This window comes from Pangasianodon hypophthalmus, chromosome 8 (genome assembly GCF_027358585.1).
Source record: "Pangasianodon hypophthalmus isolate fPanHyp1 chromosome 8, fPanHyp1.pri, whole genome shotgun sequence".
Classification (NCBI taxonomy): domain Eukaryota; kingdom Metazoa; phylum Chordata; class Actinopteri; order Siluriformes; family Pangasiidae; genus Pangasianodon; species Pangasianodon hypophthalmus.
The window spans coordinates 6,761,657-6,783,213 of record NC_069717.1 but is presented as its reverse complement, the minus strand read 5'-3'; the positions used below and the strand labels follow the sequence as shown (position 1 = coordinate 6,783,213).

At 40.5% G+C, this 21,557-nt stretch overlaps 1 protein-coding gene across 1 annotated transcript in view; it reads right to left on the bottom strand.

The window, feature by feature from the left end:
- Positions 1-557: 557 nt before the first annotated feature.
- med27 (mediator complex subunit 27) overlaps positions 558-21,557 on the bottom strand; it is a 60,326-nt gene continuing 39,326 nt past the window's right edge. Inside the window, exons 5-8 of the mRNA XM_026928532.3 lie at positions 13,163-13,270; positions 7,768-7,809; positions 4,445-4,522; positions 558-1,485 (exon numbers count right to left, since the gene is read on the bottom strand). Of these exons, the coding sequence (XP_026784333.1) occupies positions 1,351-1,485; positions 4,445-4,522; positions 7,768-7,809; positions 13,163-13,270 (363 nt within the window). The 3' untranslated portion in view covers positions 558-1,350. The remainder of the gene's footprint in view (positions 1,486-4,444; positions 4,523-7,767; positions 7,810-13,162; positions 13,271-21,557) is intronic.

Genomic DNA, 21,557 nt, shown 5'->3' with positions numbered 1-21,557 from the left:
AACGAATTTTCTATGAAGGCATTATTAGACAAAAGGTTTAAGCTTTATGCTTTTGAAGTTTCCTCTAATGCAGATATGCCGACCCTTATACATTGAAACGAAAACACAGTAAATAATTCAGTTCTTGGCATACAGCAAGATCACATACGTTACAACCAACCAAGATACCATGCCAGCCCGGCTTATTAAACTATCTCCAAGTTCTGTTTGCTGCCTGCACAAATCCTGCTTTACTTTTCCACCTTTAGTTAAATTATGTATGATTTGAGAACTAAGGGTGTAATTTCTAGGTCACAGTAGTGTAAAAATGCACTTAACTCCTGAGATGCAGGCTTGAGGCGCCCTGCATTCATGCGCTGAGACTGTTTGTGTGGACGTTTGTTGTTTCCTCACGCACATTTTAGAGTAACATACAAAGCAACCTGCTATGGGAACGCTTGAGTTTAACACTAAAAATTTCAATACCAGCAAAAATAATGGCACCAACATGTATGGCAAAGATATATTTTTAAATTTTCCTATTAGCAGAACTGCTTTTATAAATAAGGACAAGAATAGAATGGGGAAAAAAAGGTTTTATTACATCAAAACTGGAATACAAAAGGGAAAAAAACACCCAACAAGCAATTCCTGTCCAATCACAAAACATGTTGTGTTCATAGAATAGGCTACATGTGAAGTTATGACCTAGTTGTAGCAGTTGACTGTTTTATTTAAAAAAAAAAAAAAAAAAAAAAAAAGAAGAAGAAAAAACATTCCTGCTTTGAGTGACTCATGAAATATTGAACATTTTCTCTTTATAAACGAGACTACAAAAAAGCTCACAAACAATAACAACAAAAACCGGTGCTGCATGACTTTTGCTTTGGAGTGCTTCACCGAAGCATTTTTTTTTTAAGGTAAAAAAAAGCTAAGCGAAAACTAAGTAGGACACAAGTTTATGGAAGTTTGAAACACTAGATATGAGCACAGGAAGTTAATGTTTACTGGCAATAGCAAGCATCTCAGCTGACTTTTCTCCAGTGAAACCTGGGACTGGACAGCTACTGGGACAAAACTGCAATTAAACAAAAAATAAAAATAAAAAAAAAGTCTTTCACAAAATGTTTAGAATACAGATCTGCCTTTACTATCCAGAGCCTGCATACAAGTGTGTCGTTGGCATACCTATGTACATCTAACCTGTTGGTCATGACCAGCCCTGACTATTGAAGTCTTTCCATTTGGCCCATTAGATGCAACTTGTGGTTTCAAAAGTCTTTCAATACAAGCAGGGTCATAGACACACATGCTTGGTATTTGTTCATCCCTCGTCCAGTGGGTGTCATGACTCCTCTAGAATTTGTAGATTCACTGCCTGCAGGTATCATGGAAGGCCTCGAGGGTACGGAAATCTCTCCAGGTGGGAGGCAAGCCGTCTTGTAGAAACTTACCACAGCGCTGACATGGTGTCTGGAAAAGCTTGATGTAACTCCTGAGCCAGGTCTGCAGGAAAGAGAAATTAAAAGTAAGACAGGTTCCCAATACAAACTCGGAAAAGGAAAGCAATAGATATAATAATTGAGGACAACCTCAAACTTTCTACTAAGTGCTGTTGCTCAGCAAGTGCTTTCTATACACAGGATGATGTATAAAGATTGAGCAAGTTATCTTTCTTTTTCACACCATGTTTACCTCCCAATATTGTCTTTAGTTGCCTTTAAATCCTAGCCACTACTTGCTTCTCTACTATCTCACATGTGAGACACGAGAAGCCAATGCATCATCTCAAACTACTGCTCATGTATTGATATAATGCAGATGAATGCACTTGTAGGACAGTGCTAACAGCCCTCCTCCATATGAGCTAACAAATGCTAACAATTGGATGATGTTGCTCTGATTGACAGGGGAGAGAAAAATGCCACCCTCCCCACCCAAGAGACCGACACCAATTACGCTCTCCCAGACTCCTGGCCATGTATTACCTTGTGGCATTACCTTGATTAAACCTCGTGCTTGTGACTTTAATGTCACTTGCTTATTATAAATGACAAACTATTTGTAGGGCAGTATTTCAGCTCAATATGTGAGAGTTCAAGATAGGAGCCATGTTCCAAGTATCTCACAGGACACCTAGGGCCTGCACATAAGCCCGGAAAGAAAAATTCTTGATTTGCTGAAAAGAAGCTTACACCTGACTGACTGGCCTAATTGCATTGGCATAAGCAGCATGACCATGTTATGGGGCCAGGATTCCTCACAGCAGGCATTGGCACATACATGTACACCGCAATGATCTGAAGCTGGTTCACCTCTATGTCCCAACTCAACTGACCCAGCCCAGGCCAGTGTCTGTTTACTGCCCCCTCTCAAAGCCCACTGACAATTCAAGACCCCCCACTGGCCTCAAACCTGACATCACTGCACAATGAGATTTCCCATCATCCCATACAGTATTGTATATATTTGTTATTATGTCTAGTCAAATAATGACCAATTAAATCAAACTTATAGTGTGCATTTAGTTGAGTCTGTAAAATTATAGGATTAGGAGATGTGGTTCTACAGATACCCACAGGATCATCCAGATGTTTTCAGTCTGAATTCTGCACCTTCTCCCATGTACTACACATTTTTGTTCTCCCAGCTCTAGCTCATTCAGCTCAAGTGGTATTTATCACAACTGTCATGAGCCAAGAGAAGAACTGAGAGGTGTGAGACTGAGAAACAAATTGGTCCTAAACTGCGCTTAGTCATGATCTCTGTTGAAAAGATGCTGAAAACCTTCTCAGAACAGCTGACGTATACTTGAAGTGCCCACATTCCTGACTCAGAAACACGACTTTTTCTTTTTACCACATACAGTTGGACAAAACAGATACAGGAACAGAAGAGCTTTCCACTAATGTGATGGGCGGTGGCAGTAATCAGTTTTGTTCTGCCATTAGTGCTCCAGTCAGAACGCTGTGTACTACTGGCCAGATACAATTATTGGCATCACATTCATTAAAAAAAAAAGGCCATCTCAAGACTCAAGGCATTACAAATAAAAGGAAGGCCTTTGATACACTTAAGTGTGGGAGGGTTCTCCAGCTAATGGGAAAAATACAGAACAGAGAACCCTCGAGAGTGGGGTAACTAACATTTCAGCTGTGTTTCAAACTTTCAGAAATGATACTCTGAGAGATGTTCTTTACATTTATGCATCTAGATAACACACTGCTTATTTCATGTTCTCTTTATGAACACATATGGCATGTTAGACAAGCATTGATTCAACATAGTAGTCCACCAAAAAGAACTCATGATGTGGGATACCAGGAATTGTTGGTCATCAACCTGGGCCTAGACAAAAGGTGACACTCACCGCAGGGGGCCATACATCCATTTCTGGCTTACCAGCTGGCCCTTCCATGTTCTCCCTGGGTCAGTCCTGTGTCCTGTCACAGGTCACGCCTGTGTTTACCCTAATGGCATCTGCCCAACTGGCCAGCTTTGTGCTGTTCCTATTTGTATTGTTGCATGTGGTCCTGTCCTAGTAGACAGGACAATGATTTTGGGTCCTTTCGTGACAAATCCTGGAACTTTAATTGTGAACATCTGGGATGTCCTAGGCTGCCTGGGGTCAGTTATGGAGGACAGGCTACTGTCATGTATCCCATTTCCGGTTTCCAGATAATAGAAGCAAGATAAGCAAAGGATATCCATGAAAGCAATTTTACTCCATGTCCAGGACCACTGATGAACCTACCCTGGGTGTTGTCCTCACTGCCTATTTATGTGCTGTATTTTACCAACTTAAGACAGCTCAAACTTTGGTGTTTTTGTGATGCAACTAGCTGCTCCACTTGTGGAGGTTAATTTTCATTTAATGGTTGACCTCCAGCTAGTCTCCTGTGACACTTTGCTACTATGCTGACTTTATGGATCATTACACCCTATCAGACCACTGGCTTTACAAATGCAACTCACATATGGTTAACAGTGTTTACACTTGTATTATGATGAAACATTTCTATACTGATGGGAGTGGCCTCATTCAATATGACCCTGCTCCAATCCTTGATGACATGAGGGCTCACTGAATGGTTTGGTGACTTTTAAAATGATGTAAATCATACACTATGGCCTTTACAATCACCAGATTTCAACCCAACTGAACACTTATGGAAGATATTGAGATTTTGTATTATCCAACACCATCATCAAAACACTAACTGAATATCTTTTGGAAGAATGCAGTGCAGTCCCAGAGACTTGCAGAATCCATGGTATGTGTGTATTAGTGGCACAAGGTGGCCCAACACCTTACTAAGACACTTTATGTTGTTTTTTTCCCCTCTTTAATTTGTCACCTATCTGTATGATATGTCAAAAGTGAGAAGAGCCTGTGCAGGAGCACAGCAGCATGGCAGGGACAGAAGGGTGGAGTGTAATTAAAAAAACACCAGGAAGAACTCACCATGAAGGAGCGCACCACCACATCTGGCATCTGGGGCAGCTGGTAGTGCAGCAGGGCTGTGGTGGCATGGTCCGTCACCTGGGCAAAACAAACATCAGAAAATGTTATAAGCAAGGGAGTTATGTTTCAGTGCATTAAGCAAAGTCATATAATTGCAGTCAAATTCTCTTTTGTCAGACTGGCTTTCACTTTAACTGGATTTTAGAACTGTGATTGATAATGTTTGTCATTTCAAGTCACTCACTGATGATCACAGTGTGTATTTCTGGGCACAGATTTGTAATTTAAACCCACCCCCCTCTGTAAAGGATCTATAAATATAGATTTGTAATAGCTTATCTGGCTCCAAACATCAAGACAAAGTGTTATGAGTGTGGTTCAACACGAACAGTCATTAATGTATCCTGGCTCTTAATTGAAGTTATACGAAAATATATGACCTTGAGAAGATTTTTTTGATCCTGTCTTACTTGCTCAACATAGTGTACAAGTCATCTCAGCAGATATGATCTCAAAGTGCTCAAAGCAGCACAGATCAAATAAAAGTTGGCAATTTTCATGTTTCATTGTTATGCCTACTACTTAATAACTGTATGCACAGGAGAAGCAGTTTGATTTCAACCATTATAAAAATCAACCATATCACAGAACACCTGAAAAAGGGCATGGAGCCATTTGCTGAAACGTTAAACCCATTTCCAATCTATATCTCAGACACTGAGATTAATGTTATTGTTTCATTTCCCAAAAGCTCCCCATCTCCTTATTACTTTCTCCATCACTAATGTAACTGTCGTGAGGTACTACAAATCTCATTCTTCCAGATCGTCTGCACTCTGTCATCATTCACTGAGTAAAAGCTGGGAGACAAGTCATTCTGAATACCAATTTCACTTATGTTTTCGATGCATGAGACTGTATACCATGCACTCTGAACTATTCAATAAATTATAGGGATGCAGCGAAACTGATACTGGTATTAGCTATCAGTCTGATACCATGCTCATTTACTCATACTCATTTACTTATAAAAAAAATGTTCCAATATCAACATAGCAGACCTCTGTGAAAATATCAAGAGCAGCATATTCATGTTTTATCAGGCTACTTGTATTGTATTCCTACAAGTACAAGTATTTTCTATTGTATTCCTACAATACAAGTAGCCTGATAAAACATCTTATGGCATTTAAACAGTATCTTTAACAGACAGTGTGAGAGTGGCCGTCCCGAGCACTATGAACAACAGGGTCGTTAAAACTCATGAACATGAAACAGCAGAGAAACTCTAGTATGCAAGAGCAGTTCAGTTCTGCGAGCACTGAGCAGTGAGACACAATCCATTCCCCTTGCTTGCCAGTGTCTACACTTTGCTTGTAAGTGCAAGTGCAATTCATGGCAAGCTGCTCTCATTTTTAATAAGCATGCTCGCTGATACAGCTGCGCAAGTTCAGGTCAGCCACTCTCATAATCTCTATTACAGATTTGGTTTAAACGCTATAACATCTTGAACATAACTTAGCATGAGGAGTTCACTGCAAGCAACCAGCATAGACAGAGCTAAATAAAATTTTCTATGATGCCCCTGATTGCTTCATACTAAATACTCTATATGGCCAAAAGGTTGTGGACACCTGACCATCACATCCATATATGGGGTCTTCCCCAGACTGTACCCACAAAGTTAGAAGCACATAATTGTCAAGAATGTCTCTATAGCATTACAATTTCCTTTCATTGGATCTAAGCAGCCCAAACCTGTTGACAATGCTCCTGTGCACAAAGTGAGCTCTGTGAAGACATGATTTGCCAAAGTTGGAGTGGAAGATCTTGGAGTGGAAGGTTGAGGTGGAAGATCTGTCCTGCACAGAGCCCTGACTTCAGCCCCCCTGAACACCTTCGGGATGAACTGGAACACTGACTGCACACCAGGCCTTCCCACCCAAAATCAATGCCTGACCTCACTAATGCTCTTGTAGCTGGATGGATAAATCCCCACAGCCACGCTCCGAAATCTAGTGGAAAGCCTTCGCAGAAGTGTGGAGGTTATTATAATAGTAAAGAGAGACTAAGTCTGGAATGGGATGTTCAAAAAGAACAAATGAGTGTGATGGTCAGGTGTCCACAAACTTTTGGCCATAGTGTATGTTACTCATTTTGGTATCACTATCGGTATGAACAAGTACCAAAAGCATTTACTCATACTCAGTCTGGGAAAAAAATGGTATTGTTGCATCCCTAAATGACAACATAAAAGGTACATGTGGAACTGGATGGAAGCTGGATGGAGCTGAACTAAAGTGAACTAATTTTGTGAGCAAGGAGAGCCTCAAGGCAGAAGTAACAGCAGCGAGGAGAACATTACAGGGGTTCCTGCCCTACCATTTCAAGTGGCTTGAATAATCATGCGCAGTAAGAGAAACAAACAGGCCGCGCCTCGGATCAGCCCATCCAGATGAACCGCAACCGCTTTCTCGGGTAAAACTTCTCCCTGCCTTTCCACTGTAAGCTGCAGTGAGCCATACTGGCTCTCTCTACATCTCTTTCTTGTGCTCTCATTCTCTCATTCCCACTGTAAGCTGCAGTGAGCCATATTGGCTCTCTCTACATCTCTGTCTTGTGCTCTCATTCCCACTGTAAGCTGCAGTTACTCTCTCTCTGTCAATCTCTTACACGATCTCTCACTCTCTGAAAAGATGTAAGCAGAGAGCCAGGCACAGGAGCTCCATCTGGCCAGAGGCTTCCTAGGCTTTAATTCCAGTCTAATGAGATTCAGAGAAAGAGGAACATAAAAGGAAGAAAGCAGCGGACTCAAACCCAGGGTGGGGGTGTACTGAAGGATGCAGGGAAAGTGGTTTGGAGTAAAACAAAAAAAAATCAAAAAATCAAAACCACAAATCCAAATGATGGCTGAGGGATAAAAGAAGGCCTGGGCATTGGTGAGGAAGAAGGAAACGTGACTGCCATCAGGATGAAAGATGGAGATCTAATTAGGACCTACTGTAAGATTCTACTGATGAATGATTCAAGCTTTTCGCACCAGCAATGAAGTCAGACTATGGCAGGAGGAGAGGCCAAGATAGTGTTGCTCTCATAGGCATACACATCGCCTTTCTCTCACTGTGTGCCCATCAGAGCTGACTTTAAAATGCATTACAGCTTGAAATATGGTCCTTCACATGCTTGCTGTAATTAAAGACCACACTCAGGCTGAAGTGGGGATTAGTGCAGCATCCCACCAGCAAAATTGGCTTTTTCCTCTTGTTATATATTACACATAATTAGGCTCTGTGTAGACTCTGTATGCACACTGGTTCACTCACCTTTTGAAATACTTGATAGTTGGACTTTGACCAGATATCCAGCTGAAAAGAAAAAAAAAATTAATTTCCTTGTCTTAATCTGTATTAATCTATCACACAAAGAAACTCACAGGTTTTATTTAAAAATGTAGATGTGGAAGGGAACAGAGGCTGTTAGATTGTTCTCACACACAGATTCTGCACAGTCAGACTTATCAGGCCTTTTCCTCTTGCAGGCTGAAGCAGCTAAATCTGCTCTAAATCTGCTCTCAAACTTCATCTTTTATCCCCAATCACCTGCAGTAGCTCTTTTATGTATGGAAATATGAAAGTATGGAAATATATCACCAGCATGGGTTTCAAATGCACACTGCCAGCCCAGAAGCAGATCCATTCTCAAGAGGGGACGAAGAAACAGGCAGGCTGATTTACTGATTTTACAATTTGAAGAACCCAAGCAAAAGAAAGTTTTACTTGGAGGAGCTATAGGTAAAATACATAAGAGCAAGATATTACCCATACAAAGTGTGGAACAATAAGTCTAGTTATGAGATCAGTAAAAGGTTTGTGACATTATTCAGGCTGTATAGATGGAGTATAACCATAGTGAAACTCGTCAGCAATTTGCAAGCAAGTGTTATGACACTTTGGCAGTTGCCAGCTACCAGGTTCTGGATCAGTACAAGGATGTAGGACGGTTGGTACTGGCAGAGAATGGGGCTGAGATGGTTAGCAAGCCCGCTCCTGTTTCCTGTTGGTGGAGGTGCTGGTGCAGCACTGAAGAACCATCAAACTTAGTTTCTATTTCTCTTTACTTACGCAAGCTGTAGATAGCAGAGATCTTCAAATAGATACATGAATTTTTGTACTTTTGTCCATGTTTCAAGCAAATGACTGGCCACCATGCTATAGACTGCTGTGTGTGAAAAATACAGGAGATCAGCACCTTCTCAAATATTCAAACCAGCCCGTCTGGCACCAATAACCATTCCACAGTCAAAGGAGATCATAGTTTTCCACATTCTGATGTTTGATGTGAATATTAAATGAAGCCCTTCACCTTTTATCTTGCGCTGCTGCCACATGATTGGCTGACTGGATAAGTGTTCCTATTAAAGTGGCCGGTGAGTGTATATAGGTTAGGGTAGGTTTCAAGGGAAGAGTTGATAAGAGTTACTGTCTGTCTCTTATGCCGACCGAGTTTTATGGTGAGGACCAAAAAAAAAACTTTCTCCTCATCAGCCTGTTGTGTTAAGGTCATCAGAACAGGTTCAAAGGCGATAACAAATCAAAATGTTCCCTGAATCTAATATCAAACAGGGTCGGTGTCAGCGTTTATTAGAGAAATCAGATGCCATCTCCCCACTGTCCCCCGACCCACTCAGACACGCTGATGCCCTTTGAAGTAGGAAGAATGCCCGATCGCAAATTACCCAAGAGATGTCAGAGAAAGTCTTTGAAGCCCCACTTTGATAGTGCAGTTTTCCTTCTCCTATCTAACTCACTCACTCATCCACGCACCCTCTTCCTGTCTTTCTGCCTCCCTCACTCCCTCCCTCCTCCAATCTCTCTCTCTCCTCTCCTGTGAGGCTGCCTCATCAACCTCTTCTGGGAGTCTTGCGTCGGGGATTAATGGCCTGTGTGGTAAAACCTGATCCCAGGGCTTAAGGTGGTACGAGGGTGAGGTGCCGGCAGAAGGCAGTCAATAAGCACAGCTGACTCCTGAAGCTTGTGTTCCCTCGGCCCAGGTCACCTCTGAGTCACCTGCAGCTTCAAACAGCGAGCCGGATTACAAGCTCTTCTCCAAAGCTTTCTCAAAGCGTCTGCTTTGTATAGAGACATCTTGTGTAGTTACGTTCAATCTGCACTGTGTGAAGAACTATTCGCCTCAAAGACTGCTTTTTGTGCAAGATAAAAATATTAAGTGAAACCTGGTGAGAGGATAAAGCCTCTGACTACTCTTAATCCAGAAGAGAGACAATATAAAGTGTACGACTCTCAAATAAATAACTGCTCATGGCACACTGTGGATGTTTCTCTGCCTCCACTGTGCTCTACAGTGAATACACTCAGACCAAGTTGTGCTCTGATTCTCTCTTTACAACACTGATTCATTTTCAGTAAACACTTGAGCCTGGTCATGGTGGATCCGGAGCCTATCCCAGGATCACAAGGTACGAGTCGGGAGTACAACCTGGACGGAATGCCAGTCCATCGCAAGACACACACACTCACACACATTCACACACTCATTCACACCTAGGGGCAATTTAGAGCAGGAGCTCTCAAACTTTTTACAGCCTTCCGTTTATTGATCATAACAAAGAGTCAACTTTAAGAACAACAGGCAAATACACTATAGGGCCAAAAGTATGTGGACACCTGACCATCACACCTATACGTGCGTTTTGATCAGACCATTTCAGATTTAGTCAACTCTTTGCTGTCCACTCTTCTGGGAAGGCTTTCCCCTAGATTTTGGAGCGTGGCTATGGGGATTTGGCCATTCAGCCACAAAAGTATCTAGATGGTAGACTATTTAGGCGGATTTTTTATTTCAATGGACACATGCTAACATGGCTAACTGTAAGATAACTGTAGGATGTAGGATCCTAGGATATAGGATATCTAGCTGATTGACTAAGTGAAATGTGTAATTATAGAAATCCAATCACACATCCAATCACAAGACTATCTGAGTGTGGCTGCACCAATATTAAAAAACATTAAAAAAAAACATTAAAAACTAAACATTAAAAATCTGAAACAGTTAAAATTCCAGATGTTATATAATCTAATATACTATAACTAATCTAATATACTAATATACTATAATATTATGATAGTAAAAGTATCTAGTTTGAGTTTATCAAAAAGTGAAAATGATGTAGTTTTGTAAATTTTAAAAATGCATCGAAACTATTGACTTTACAGATCATAAAATTGACAGATCAATAATTGACATAATTTTTAATGTACTAATAAATTTGGCTTTAGCCCTAACCAATACCTGAGCTTGATTTGCTCAATCTATTCTGACACCAAGAAGGAAAAAAAATCCTGATTTGATCATTTCCTTTTGCTGTTTGAGGATTTAAGTGTTCTGTTTCGAAAACAAAACTTAAAAATGAGATGTAACGATTACTAAAATACCTGCAGTGATTCCATGGAATAAAAACAAACACCTCTGCTTTCAGTTTTAGCTTCCAGAAATCCTTAATCTTTCTCTAAAGGCACAGAAAGCCCTAAGGGTTTCCCCATGACTCCTAATGTTCCACGTCTTCTTAAATAAGATGTAATTATATGTCAAATTTAAGCACTGAAACTGAGTACGAAGCATAAAACAAAGACATTTTTCTTTCCATAGATAAGTAGAACACTGCAAATGAGTCAACTGCATTTGTAATGCCTTAACCATGTGAATAAATTAGTTTCTGCACTTTATGCAACACCAAAACAAAGGTATTACTTTTTTCTGACACCTACAATCTTAGGAATCAAGTCTCGGTGGGGTTTAAACAGTCACGCGCCACCAGAAACAAAGAAATAAACAGTTGTTTGTAGAAGTTTGTAGAAGGATAAAGGTGAGCTGCGTATGGCGCCACTGGCAGTGCGAGTAGCCGTCTCCGCCAGCAGAGGTTAATCATTATTGCTCACCACACACACACGATGGCCTAGCAGCCCAGGGCAAAGCAGCATCCTGACAGCGAGTTCACACGCTTCATACTCGCTGCCGTAATTAACGCTGATCAAGGCTGCGCACGGCTTTGATGGCCGCCTCATATTAGTGTCACCTCGACGTGTTCAAACGGCTCGGCTCGCTGAGATTGTAAGAGACGCACATCACCGTGTTCAAAATGAACGAGCCAGTAATGTTGAAAGTGATGTGTGGGGGTAGAAACGATAAATAGTGGACGACGTCTCACATCATTTACGCTCTTTCTATAGCAAAGGGAGAGCTCTGAACACGTCTGAATTATTAAAACGTACCATAGAGACTAGTGTCAATTTAAAAAAAAAAAACCTTCGGATTTCATATTGTTACCTAAGCCACAAGAGCCAGTGCCCTTACAAAAATATCAAAAGACTCCAGTATGTCAGTATGACCTTGCACAAAAAAAACCCAGAGAACATGCAGGAAGTGGGGAACCATAATAAGTAGCTTTAAAAAAAAGTTACAATAAGGTAGAGATTAGCACAGCAGCAGGTGTTGCTTTTGCAAACTGCTTTAAAGGGTGCTATGACATCACAACCTGTGACATCACAACAATCAGAAAAATACTACTGAATTCATAGAACCGTATTCTTCTGCACAGTTTGGCCTTCAACTCTACTACACAGCTTTTAAAGGTTTCTTTCTGTAGCAAGGAAAGGAAGATTTTTTTTTGTGTGAGTTGTAACAAGGGAAGGCAAAAAATATAACATTTTAGAAGGAACTATACACACTACAAGGAGGTGTGTATAGTGTGTCAAACAGGAAATGTCTGTCTTGGTATGAGATCCTTCTTGAATTTGATATTTTAGAATTTTATAGTTTTTATAGTTTTATTTTAATAGTCATACATCAAAAATAGGAGGCTGCATGTTGGTGGTGGTTTGTTATAGAGATAAAAAAAACTTGAATATTATAAAATGAAGGGAAAGATGCTTGATTGTACTATTCCTATTTAAGACTGCAGTGGTTTTGATATCAGCTGATCACTGACGTGGTCTGTGGACATCGTTTTGAGAGCTGAGCCATTAAGTAATGATAATGACAATAATTAGACAGGATTTTACTATTTGAGAAGACACCACACACACACACACACACTGCCACATACCTCAGGGTACCTCATTTAGCTTAGCCAATACACCTAACAGCATGACTTGGGGAGGTGGGAGGAAACCGGAGAACCCAGAGGAAACCCATGTGCACACGTATGAAACTTGCAAAGCCACACATAGAGAAACCCAAGCTCAGATTCGAACCAGAGACCTTTGAGCTGTGGGGTGGCAACGCTACACGCTGTTGCCTCATAAATCCCTGCACTGATGATGTCTTAATTTAACAGCGCTCATGAAAACAGCTTCGCTTGCAGGCAGCCAAGCACCTCTCCACTGGTTCTTGGTTCAAGACCAGCAGTATTTTGGAGCTGGAACTGAGCTGAACTGAAAACTGGCTCTGTTGTTGTGAAAAAGTGTGGAACCTTGCGGGTGGAAAATAAGGGTTATCAATATACTGAATGATATCACTGATTGTGTATCACTGGAGCACCTACAGTGTCCAGAGCCAAGCTAATCTTGCCTCAAGAAAATACAACACATCTAATGTTATGCTGATGCTAATAGCAAGGATACAAATGGATGGTGATTTTAGTCACAAAACATGAGTATTCTGGATGCTCTCTGACTGGAGCAGTGGTTCCACTGTTACCTTGCCGTCCTCGGAATACACGTTCTCGTGGTATCCTCTGACGATGGTGCGGTCGATGAACAGGCTCCTCATCACCACAATGGCTTTAAGCACCTTTCCCAGGGTCACCTGCACACAAACACAAAAACAATAGATCTGTGATCAGCACCGTTTTCATAAAAGATGTGGATGACTCCCAAAAACCTTCACCAAAAACAACTTCCGAAAACGTCCTACAGCAAAGTGTTAAAAAAGCTTCAATCAGTGTCAAAAAGTGTCAATCAGACCTAAAAGATAAGCGAAAGACTTGAAATATACTAGAAATCTATTAGACCTTGCCCTGTATGTGTATGTGAGAGAAAGAAAGATGGGCAGGTTGGAGCTCTGTTCTCATCACAAAGGTGTTTAAACAGAAGCCCAGGTTGCATGAACAAAACAGCGGAGATCTCTCTGAATTATTAACGTGGTTCTCTCAATAGCACCATTCAACGGTGTTTAAGGAAGAGGGGACCTTTCAAATCATGGCCACCCCAACCCCTGACTGAGAGAGGCTGAGAGACAGAAGCGCAGCGGTGGTGAGATGGACCAGAAAGGATTGTGGGTAGAAGGGGGTCAGGGACCTCCTTGAGGAGGTTGAAAAGGAGAAGCACAATGAGGAGCAGTGGGATAAAGTTCAGCTCAAATAATCTGAGGAGTTATAGAGAGAGTGGCTTACACACAAACACATCCACATAAGAAACTGAGCGACACACAATAGTTTCCATAAGGTCCCCAAAAAAGTTGGCCAAAGTTTGTACCCCCATTGGTTTCGCAGTCAAAGGGGGAAAAAGAAGTACCATTTTTTTCTTTTACAGTTTATCAACTTTTATCTACAGACTTCTAGAACTGCACTTGAACAAGTATGGAGCTTGGAAGCTGACAAAAGTATCTGAAAGTGAATTGTGTATATTTGAATTCTATACACATCACATTAAAAATGTTTTTTTTCTATGGTGTATTTAATAAATTTCCATTTTTGCCAAAGTTTTTTCTTTGTTTTGAACTTGCTAGTGGTAAGATCTCTTTAAAACATATAATTTTAAATGATGTATGTTTATAAGTAGAACCATAAATACAAATCTCAACATTTCAAAGCTCAAAATAAGAGATTTTAGGTAAAATTAAGCCGAAGGTGAAGTATCCGGCATTCCAAGCTCCTTAAGCAAGATCCTTAACCCTCAACTGCTCAGCTATATTCCTGGATTATGTCCTCTCGCTTAAATTAAAAGCAGGACCCAGATAACTAAATGTAAACATACTGTACATTTTCAGGAAAATGGTCAAATCTGCAGATTGCTTAGTGTAAAGGCAGCAATTCTCTCAGCTAAAAAAAAAAAAGGCTTGTCCATCCTGTCCATCCCCTTTGGAGTAACCTTAGTATACAATATCAATATTACTGACATTTTATATTTACTCGCCATGCTTACAACTTGTGATTTCTTCACGCCAAACATCGTTTGAAATGTAAAGCACGTGCAGATGCATCCCCAACTGTCTACAAACATCTGGCCAAATTATATCTATCAGTACTATAGATATAATTTCATCAGTATTATTTGTTCCTAGACCAATAGTATTAAGAATATCTCAACTTGTAAGATACAACCTGGCAACCATGATAGAAATACAAATATGTAGTTTACGTTTTCAGAACACAATGTTCTGCTGCCTTTCTTTGAAAAAAATTTAAGATTTAATTGTGCTCTTTCACATTAATTAGGCTTAAAAAAAACAAAAAAAAAAAAAACAATGAACACAGTATGTTACTTACAGGTCAGCTTTACCATCCTGACACTTTTTTCAAGCTGTTTTCTCTGATTATTATTATTATTATTATTATTATTATTTTTATTATTATTATTATTATTATTATTAGGCTTCCTGGCACGATATTAAAGGCCCAACCTAGTAGTCCTTATAACAGCACAATCAGTTAACAGTAGTGTTAATCACCGTGTATGATCGGGTAGTTCATTTTTCAATATATAGATTAAAGTGCATTTACATCTATAATTTTTTTTTTATGTTTTACCCAATCATATTCCTTGCTCCAGTTATTCTCATGCCTTTTGTGGTCCATCGGCAATTTCCCAGAAATGTAGGTTGGATGACGCAACCTCCTCCCTCTGGACTCCCCCTAAATCATACTACAGCAACCCTTGTTTCTCGGCACAAGGGTCTGACTGCACCGAAGCCCTTTGGCTTTGTAATCTGCTACTGTTAAAAACATATTACATTGCTACCTCTGCTGCCACGCTTACACTCTATGGCCAAAAGTTTGTGGACACCTGACCATCATTCCATTCCAGATTTAATCCCCTTTCGCTCTTATAATAACCTCCACTCTTCTGGGAAGGCTTTCCACTAGATTTTGGAGAGTGGCTGTGGGGATTTGTCCTCATTCAGCCACAAGCACATTAGTGAAGTCAGGCACTGATGTAGGGCGAAGAGGTCTGGGGCGCAGTCAGTGTTCCACTTCATCCCAAAGGTGTTCAGTGGGGTTGAGGTCAGGGCTCTGTGCAGGCCATTTGAGTTCTTCCACTCTAACCTTGGCAAACCATGTCTTCATGGAGCTCGCTTTGTGCACAGGAGCATTGTGATGCTGGAACAGGTTTGGGCCTCTTAGTTCCAGTGAAGACAAATTGTAATGCTACAGCATACAAAGACATTCTACATATTTGTGTGCTTCCAACAGTTTGGGGAAGACCTACATATGGGCGTGATGGTCAGGTGTCCACAAACTTTACGCCATGTAGTGCAGAATGTTCGACAAATATCAAACAAAACAACGTGGCATTGCTGACCAGAACCAAATGAAACAAGCTGCCTGTCCTCACAATTACTCTCTCTTTCAGCTTATAACAACAACTTGATAAATACTGACAGTGTTATAGATTTTATGGAAGCAATTCTCAAAAATATCTTTCTAAGAAAGAACAATTAGGGGATTTGATCTTTTTCGTCGTCATTTGTTTTTTGCAGTATGTACAAGGATGTGCAAAGATATTCCCTTTAATTTTTACCAACTGTGTTTTTAAAATGATCGATTAATGATTATGCCACTAGGTAATAAAGGCATTATATCCTCAGGTCTGTCTGTCCATCCAAGATTTTTGTAAGTGCAACATCTTAAGAATGATTACTATCTATGTCTATCCATCTATAAATCTATAAATTAATCTATAATAAATCTAAAAATAAATGTCAGATTTATAAATAGATAGATAGATAGATAGATAGATAGATAGAACTACATCTATATCTATCTATCTATAAATCCTGCAAGCCTTCAACCACTCATTCTTAAGATACTGCGTTAACAAGAATCTCAAACAGATAGATTTATTTGGAGATATCATTGTAATCAGCAGATATACTGATTAGATTCGGAAAATGATTCAAGGTCACAGCAAGGTCAAATGTCTGAAATAGTTTTCTTCAACAGCTTTCTTCCAGTTTCTAGTAAACTTTAAGGGAATTTCAGGCATACAAAAGGGACATAACAAGGCGGACTAGATTTGCTGGCAGTGAAGGCATCCCTGTCAATGACTACTTGTTATTAATTAGACTAAGTTATCAGACTGTGAAGCCTGATAACTTATAACAAACCTCAACACTCCTACTTAACACGTATATTATACATTCATGCCTGATTCTTCACAGTATTCGGTCATCTTAAGAGGGAAGAAGGTAAAAGAAACCATGCAGAAAATCCTGGTACTATATGCTGAGACCTTGTTCCATGTGTCTTCTCTTCTGTAAGGTTTGCTTATTAAATTTGTGGTCGTCAGAACAGCTTGGACTGTGGCCTCTGCTCTTCTCAGGCGGCTGACGGTGGCATTCTAAAGCTTCCATCCATTACCACCTACAGCCTCCGATGGGAGAGATCTGCCCCATGTAAATTGAAGTATTATTTTTCACAGCAGCCATGAAGCCTACAGGGCAGGAAAAAGTGATACCAACACCTACGAGATGTTTCTTATCATTTACTGTGGCCACCATGCAGCAAAGAAAGGTTGGAACTGCTTGCCCAAGATTTGAAAGAACAGATCCACAAGAGTTATTTTAAGACATGCTGTATTTTGTCAAATTCTAAAGCAGGCAGTTCCCCCATCCCCTACACACACACTCCAGACATCGATAGGCTCAAAATGGCCCGGCGAGGGATAGCAAGTCTTCCCTGGACAGCAAGGTTTAAATGACGCATACTGATGTCCATGCACTGACTTAAAATTCAAACTGTCCTGTGTCTGTTACATGTAGGTACATGTGGATATCCCCATTGATCTGTTTTTCAATGCATTCTAAAGAGAATGAAAGTCCCTGAGGGGGCACATCAAATCTCTTCAATCTCCAGAACAAATATGATACATCTGGGTAAGCTTCAGTTGTACCCTTGAGCTCCATTTTGGAAAACAGATCAGATTAAGTGTTGCTTGTACTGACCTGCAATAACCCCTCTGTGGCTGCGAGGGCGTGGTGAGAGGAGGCGGGTTGTAACATGATGATTCTCACCTACGCCTTATTACTGATAGGATGCTTCTATGTGTTTCTCTGTGCTTTCAGTGACTGCCGTAGCCAGAGGGAGCGAGAGTGGCATAGCTGATTGATTTGCTGTTGATTTTTTTATAACCATATGGATTTTTTTAATATATATTTTTTATAAACCTTTTGAAGATTGAAGTTTATTTACGCAAATGATATCTCATCTAATTAAATATGCATACAACTGCAAAAAACAATTTCGATCCTGTTTGTTGGACTATCATTTAATTTTAATCAAGAGTCACCATGCACAAAAAATAACAAAAAATAATTAGAAAAAATATTTTATTTCAGTTTAAAATAACTTAAATTCTAAATCTAACAAAAGCTACATGTAATAACAAAAATCAACATTTGGGGAAATTCCTGTGTAATATCCTTTTAATTAGGCATATGGTTAAACATTTAATTAGGCATATGTTTACATTAACATGTAAAAGTTAATGAGTACATCTAGTTAAAGTTAATGAATCATCTAGAAACATCTAAAAAATGATGTGGAGGAAAATGGTTTAGAAAATACAATGTGGTTTATTGTTTTCACCAGGTTTATAAGGTTTCTATATAAGGCTGACTATATCATATGTATATCATAATGAAGTATATCATAATATCATAATATATCAGGAAACAGGCTTTTCAGGGAAATATGACGATGTGATTGGGAAGTGGGCAGAGCTTAAAGCCTTCGCAATGTTGCATATAATGCAGTGGTCACGTGTTTCTGTTGAGTTTTTTTTTCTAACATCTATACCATGTCTGCTCTTAAACTCAGTTTAAGAGCAGATATGGTATAGATGCAACCTATCCCAAAAAAGTAAATTGCCAATGATTGACGTGACCAAAATTCACACAACATATCAACCTGTAGAGTCTTGCCTTAACAGCGAACTTGGTGTTTGTATACTCTTATTGTAAGGCTAATTGAAGCCATGCTGTGTGCTGTCACTTGGCAGGGGAGACACGGCCAACTTCAGAGAGCATTTTTTTCCCTTTTCCCTCTGATGCTGAATCCTTTTACTTTGTCTTGTTGCTTCACCCGCAAAAGATTCCAGCAAGAAATTGGCTCGTGCAGAACAAATAGCAGCTAAACTACAGCCATCTGTTTGGAGATCTGAGCACTGTGCATGCACATGAACACACAAATTATGGAAACACACATGAATGCTGTGTTGAATCTGCTCAGACACACAAATTTAAGATCATATGCAAGTGCAGACATGGGAATCCCATAAAACGCCTACACACACATATAGAGACTACATTAGATCCATGATAAAGGACTGCAGATTGTTAGTAACATCTGAATTGAGGTTGTAGAGAAACCATCCAAAACACGCCTGCAGGCTTTAAAGTGAAGCCGATCTGCAATTCAATTCTTAATTTAAAAGCCAGTTCAGGATTTAATCCTGTGTGATGAGGCATACTACACAAAATCAACTTCTAAACCAAAATCCCAAATGGAGGCATGCAACCTTGGCAAATAGCATGTTTCTAAAACAACAGGATTTCCTGAATATATTAGACTGGATGTTAGCGTGAGTTGAGGATTGATCAAAGGCCTCTGAGCTTTATGAAGAGTCACGTTTTAAATATCCCTCCCCTTTAAAAGAGGCCACTACAGTCACTGCTTTGGCACAAACACACAGGGAATAACTAATGCCTGAATTTTTGTAGGGGATTACTCAATACACGCCCATTACAAACACCTCCAAAACATAATGATATCAAAAAGGTTTAAATATAGAAATAATCACCCTTACAAAAATAATTATCCAAAAAACTATATTAACGCAATCACCCACAAACATTAATTACGCGGTTTCACCACAATCCCCCAAAAACCTCACTGCAAAAGCTCATAATCACACAGGAGTGACTCAAAAACCTCCTACATAAACACTAAACCCATCACCGATTAGACGTCACTCACTTCAAAACTCAAAATCCCTCCAAAAATGCTATACATATATAATATCTATGTACGTTCTGTACGTGTGAAGCCAATTTTTAATGTCAACAGCTATTCTAGGAATGCTTTTCTTCAGCTCTCCTCCGAAAGGCTGGGCTGAAAGCGAGGCGCTGGCGCGGGGCCTGGCGCGAGCTCAGTGCCGAGGACAATAGAAGTTCGTTAAACTTCGAGGCGTCCTGGAGCGGCTCGCTCACCGAGAGAAAAAGCACACTCCCAGGAGGAACAGAGCGCCACAGTGGCAGATGGTGCTTTTTATTTGGAGCGAGAGTGGGCAGAAAGAGAAGCAATGGAGAGAGCGTGGCAGAGAAAAAAAAACGGCAAGGACGGGAAAAAAGAAAGAAAGCGTTTCTAAGCAACAAGTGAGTGCTGCCGCCAAAATCAGCTGCGAAACAGGAAGCGAGAGGTGCCAAAGTGGGAATGTGGTGAGGCGTCCTGCATTAGCTGACCTCACAGGGCTTCGCAGAAGCTGCAGGCCTGCACGATGTGTTTGTCATGACTAACACCAGTTCCTTTCTGCTATGGATGATGGCATTCAGGATGGAAAGCTTGGAAAGGCTTCCTGTTGAGTGCTGATGTGCCGGGTCTTCTGGGAGTTCGATGCTTTGAGGTGAATCTCAGGAAGCCGGCATCCTGCTAAACCAGCTGGCTCAAACCTCTTCAACCACTCAGCATTAATCGGACTATCTGCACACTCTCACTGCCAACACTGGCATCACCTCCATAGCCACCTCATCAACTTTTATATCAGCGCTCCATCCAGCGCTGAGGTAGACAAAGGTGCTGCTTTGGACTGGCACTAAACAGACAGTGCTTTCTGAAGCTCTGATCATACAGTGACCTCTGTATCCTCGTGGCTCAGCACGATCTGGCTTTCTGAGGACGTTCCAGAAATCTATGTCGATATTCCAGAGCCGGAAGCCGACCATGTGTTCGTGTGCCCTGAGCCATGCCCCTGAGGAGGGCGAAATATTCTTGATGGAGATCAATAGCAGCGCAAGGTCACTTTTAGACACAATTAAAAAGGCAGGGCTCTAAAAGCACCAAAGAGAGACGGTGTGAGAGCGAGCAAAACACAGAGAAGGGCATGACAGAGAGAGCATGAGAAACACCTCCTCTCTCTCACTCATTCACTCTTTACAATACAGTCTGTTCTGCTCTATATAGAGCACTATAGGACTGCAGTGGGGGTGACCCCAGACCAAATACAGAGACCAAATACAGAGAATCACTGTGAGCTGCCATTACATAAACTATCAGAACATCAAGAATATTAAGTAGGGCACAGGTTCACCAAAACTGGGCATTTGATGATTGGAAAAACACTGTCTTTTTCCTGTTTTCAACTGTCCAGCTTCTGTGAACCTGTGCCCACTGTAGCTTCAGATTCCTGTTCTTGGTTCTTGACGTGGTCTTCTGCTCTTTTAGCCTATTTGTCTCAAAGGTTTTAGGATGTGGTGTATTCCGAGATGTTTTTCTGCTCACCAAAGCTCGAAACCAGTCTGGCCTTTCTCCTCTGACCTCTCTCATCAACAAGGCTTCTCCAAGTGGTGTTCATAAGGATGTGGACAGTGACAGTATCAAAGTAAGACCGCTTAACAACGTTTTCACATATGCAAACTCAAACCCTGAAAATACACAAGTGCTAAATCTGATTTTTTTCCAAATTGAATACAATAATAACAACTGTCTATTGGGTTTAGCAGTTGTTGAAGTGCCCAGGGTTGCCAGGTATGTGATAAAAGCATCCCAATGGTTAATAAAACCATCCACAAACCAAAACTCCACACTCTATACACAGCGTTTAAAATCAAACGTCATTGCAAAATGTATTGCAATGTAAGTCCTGTTACATAATACATT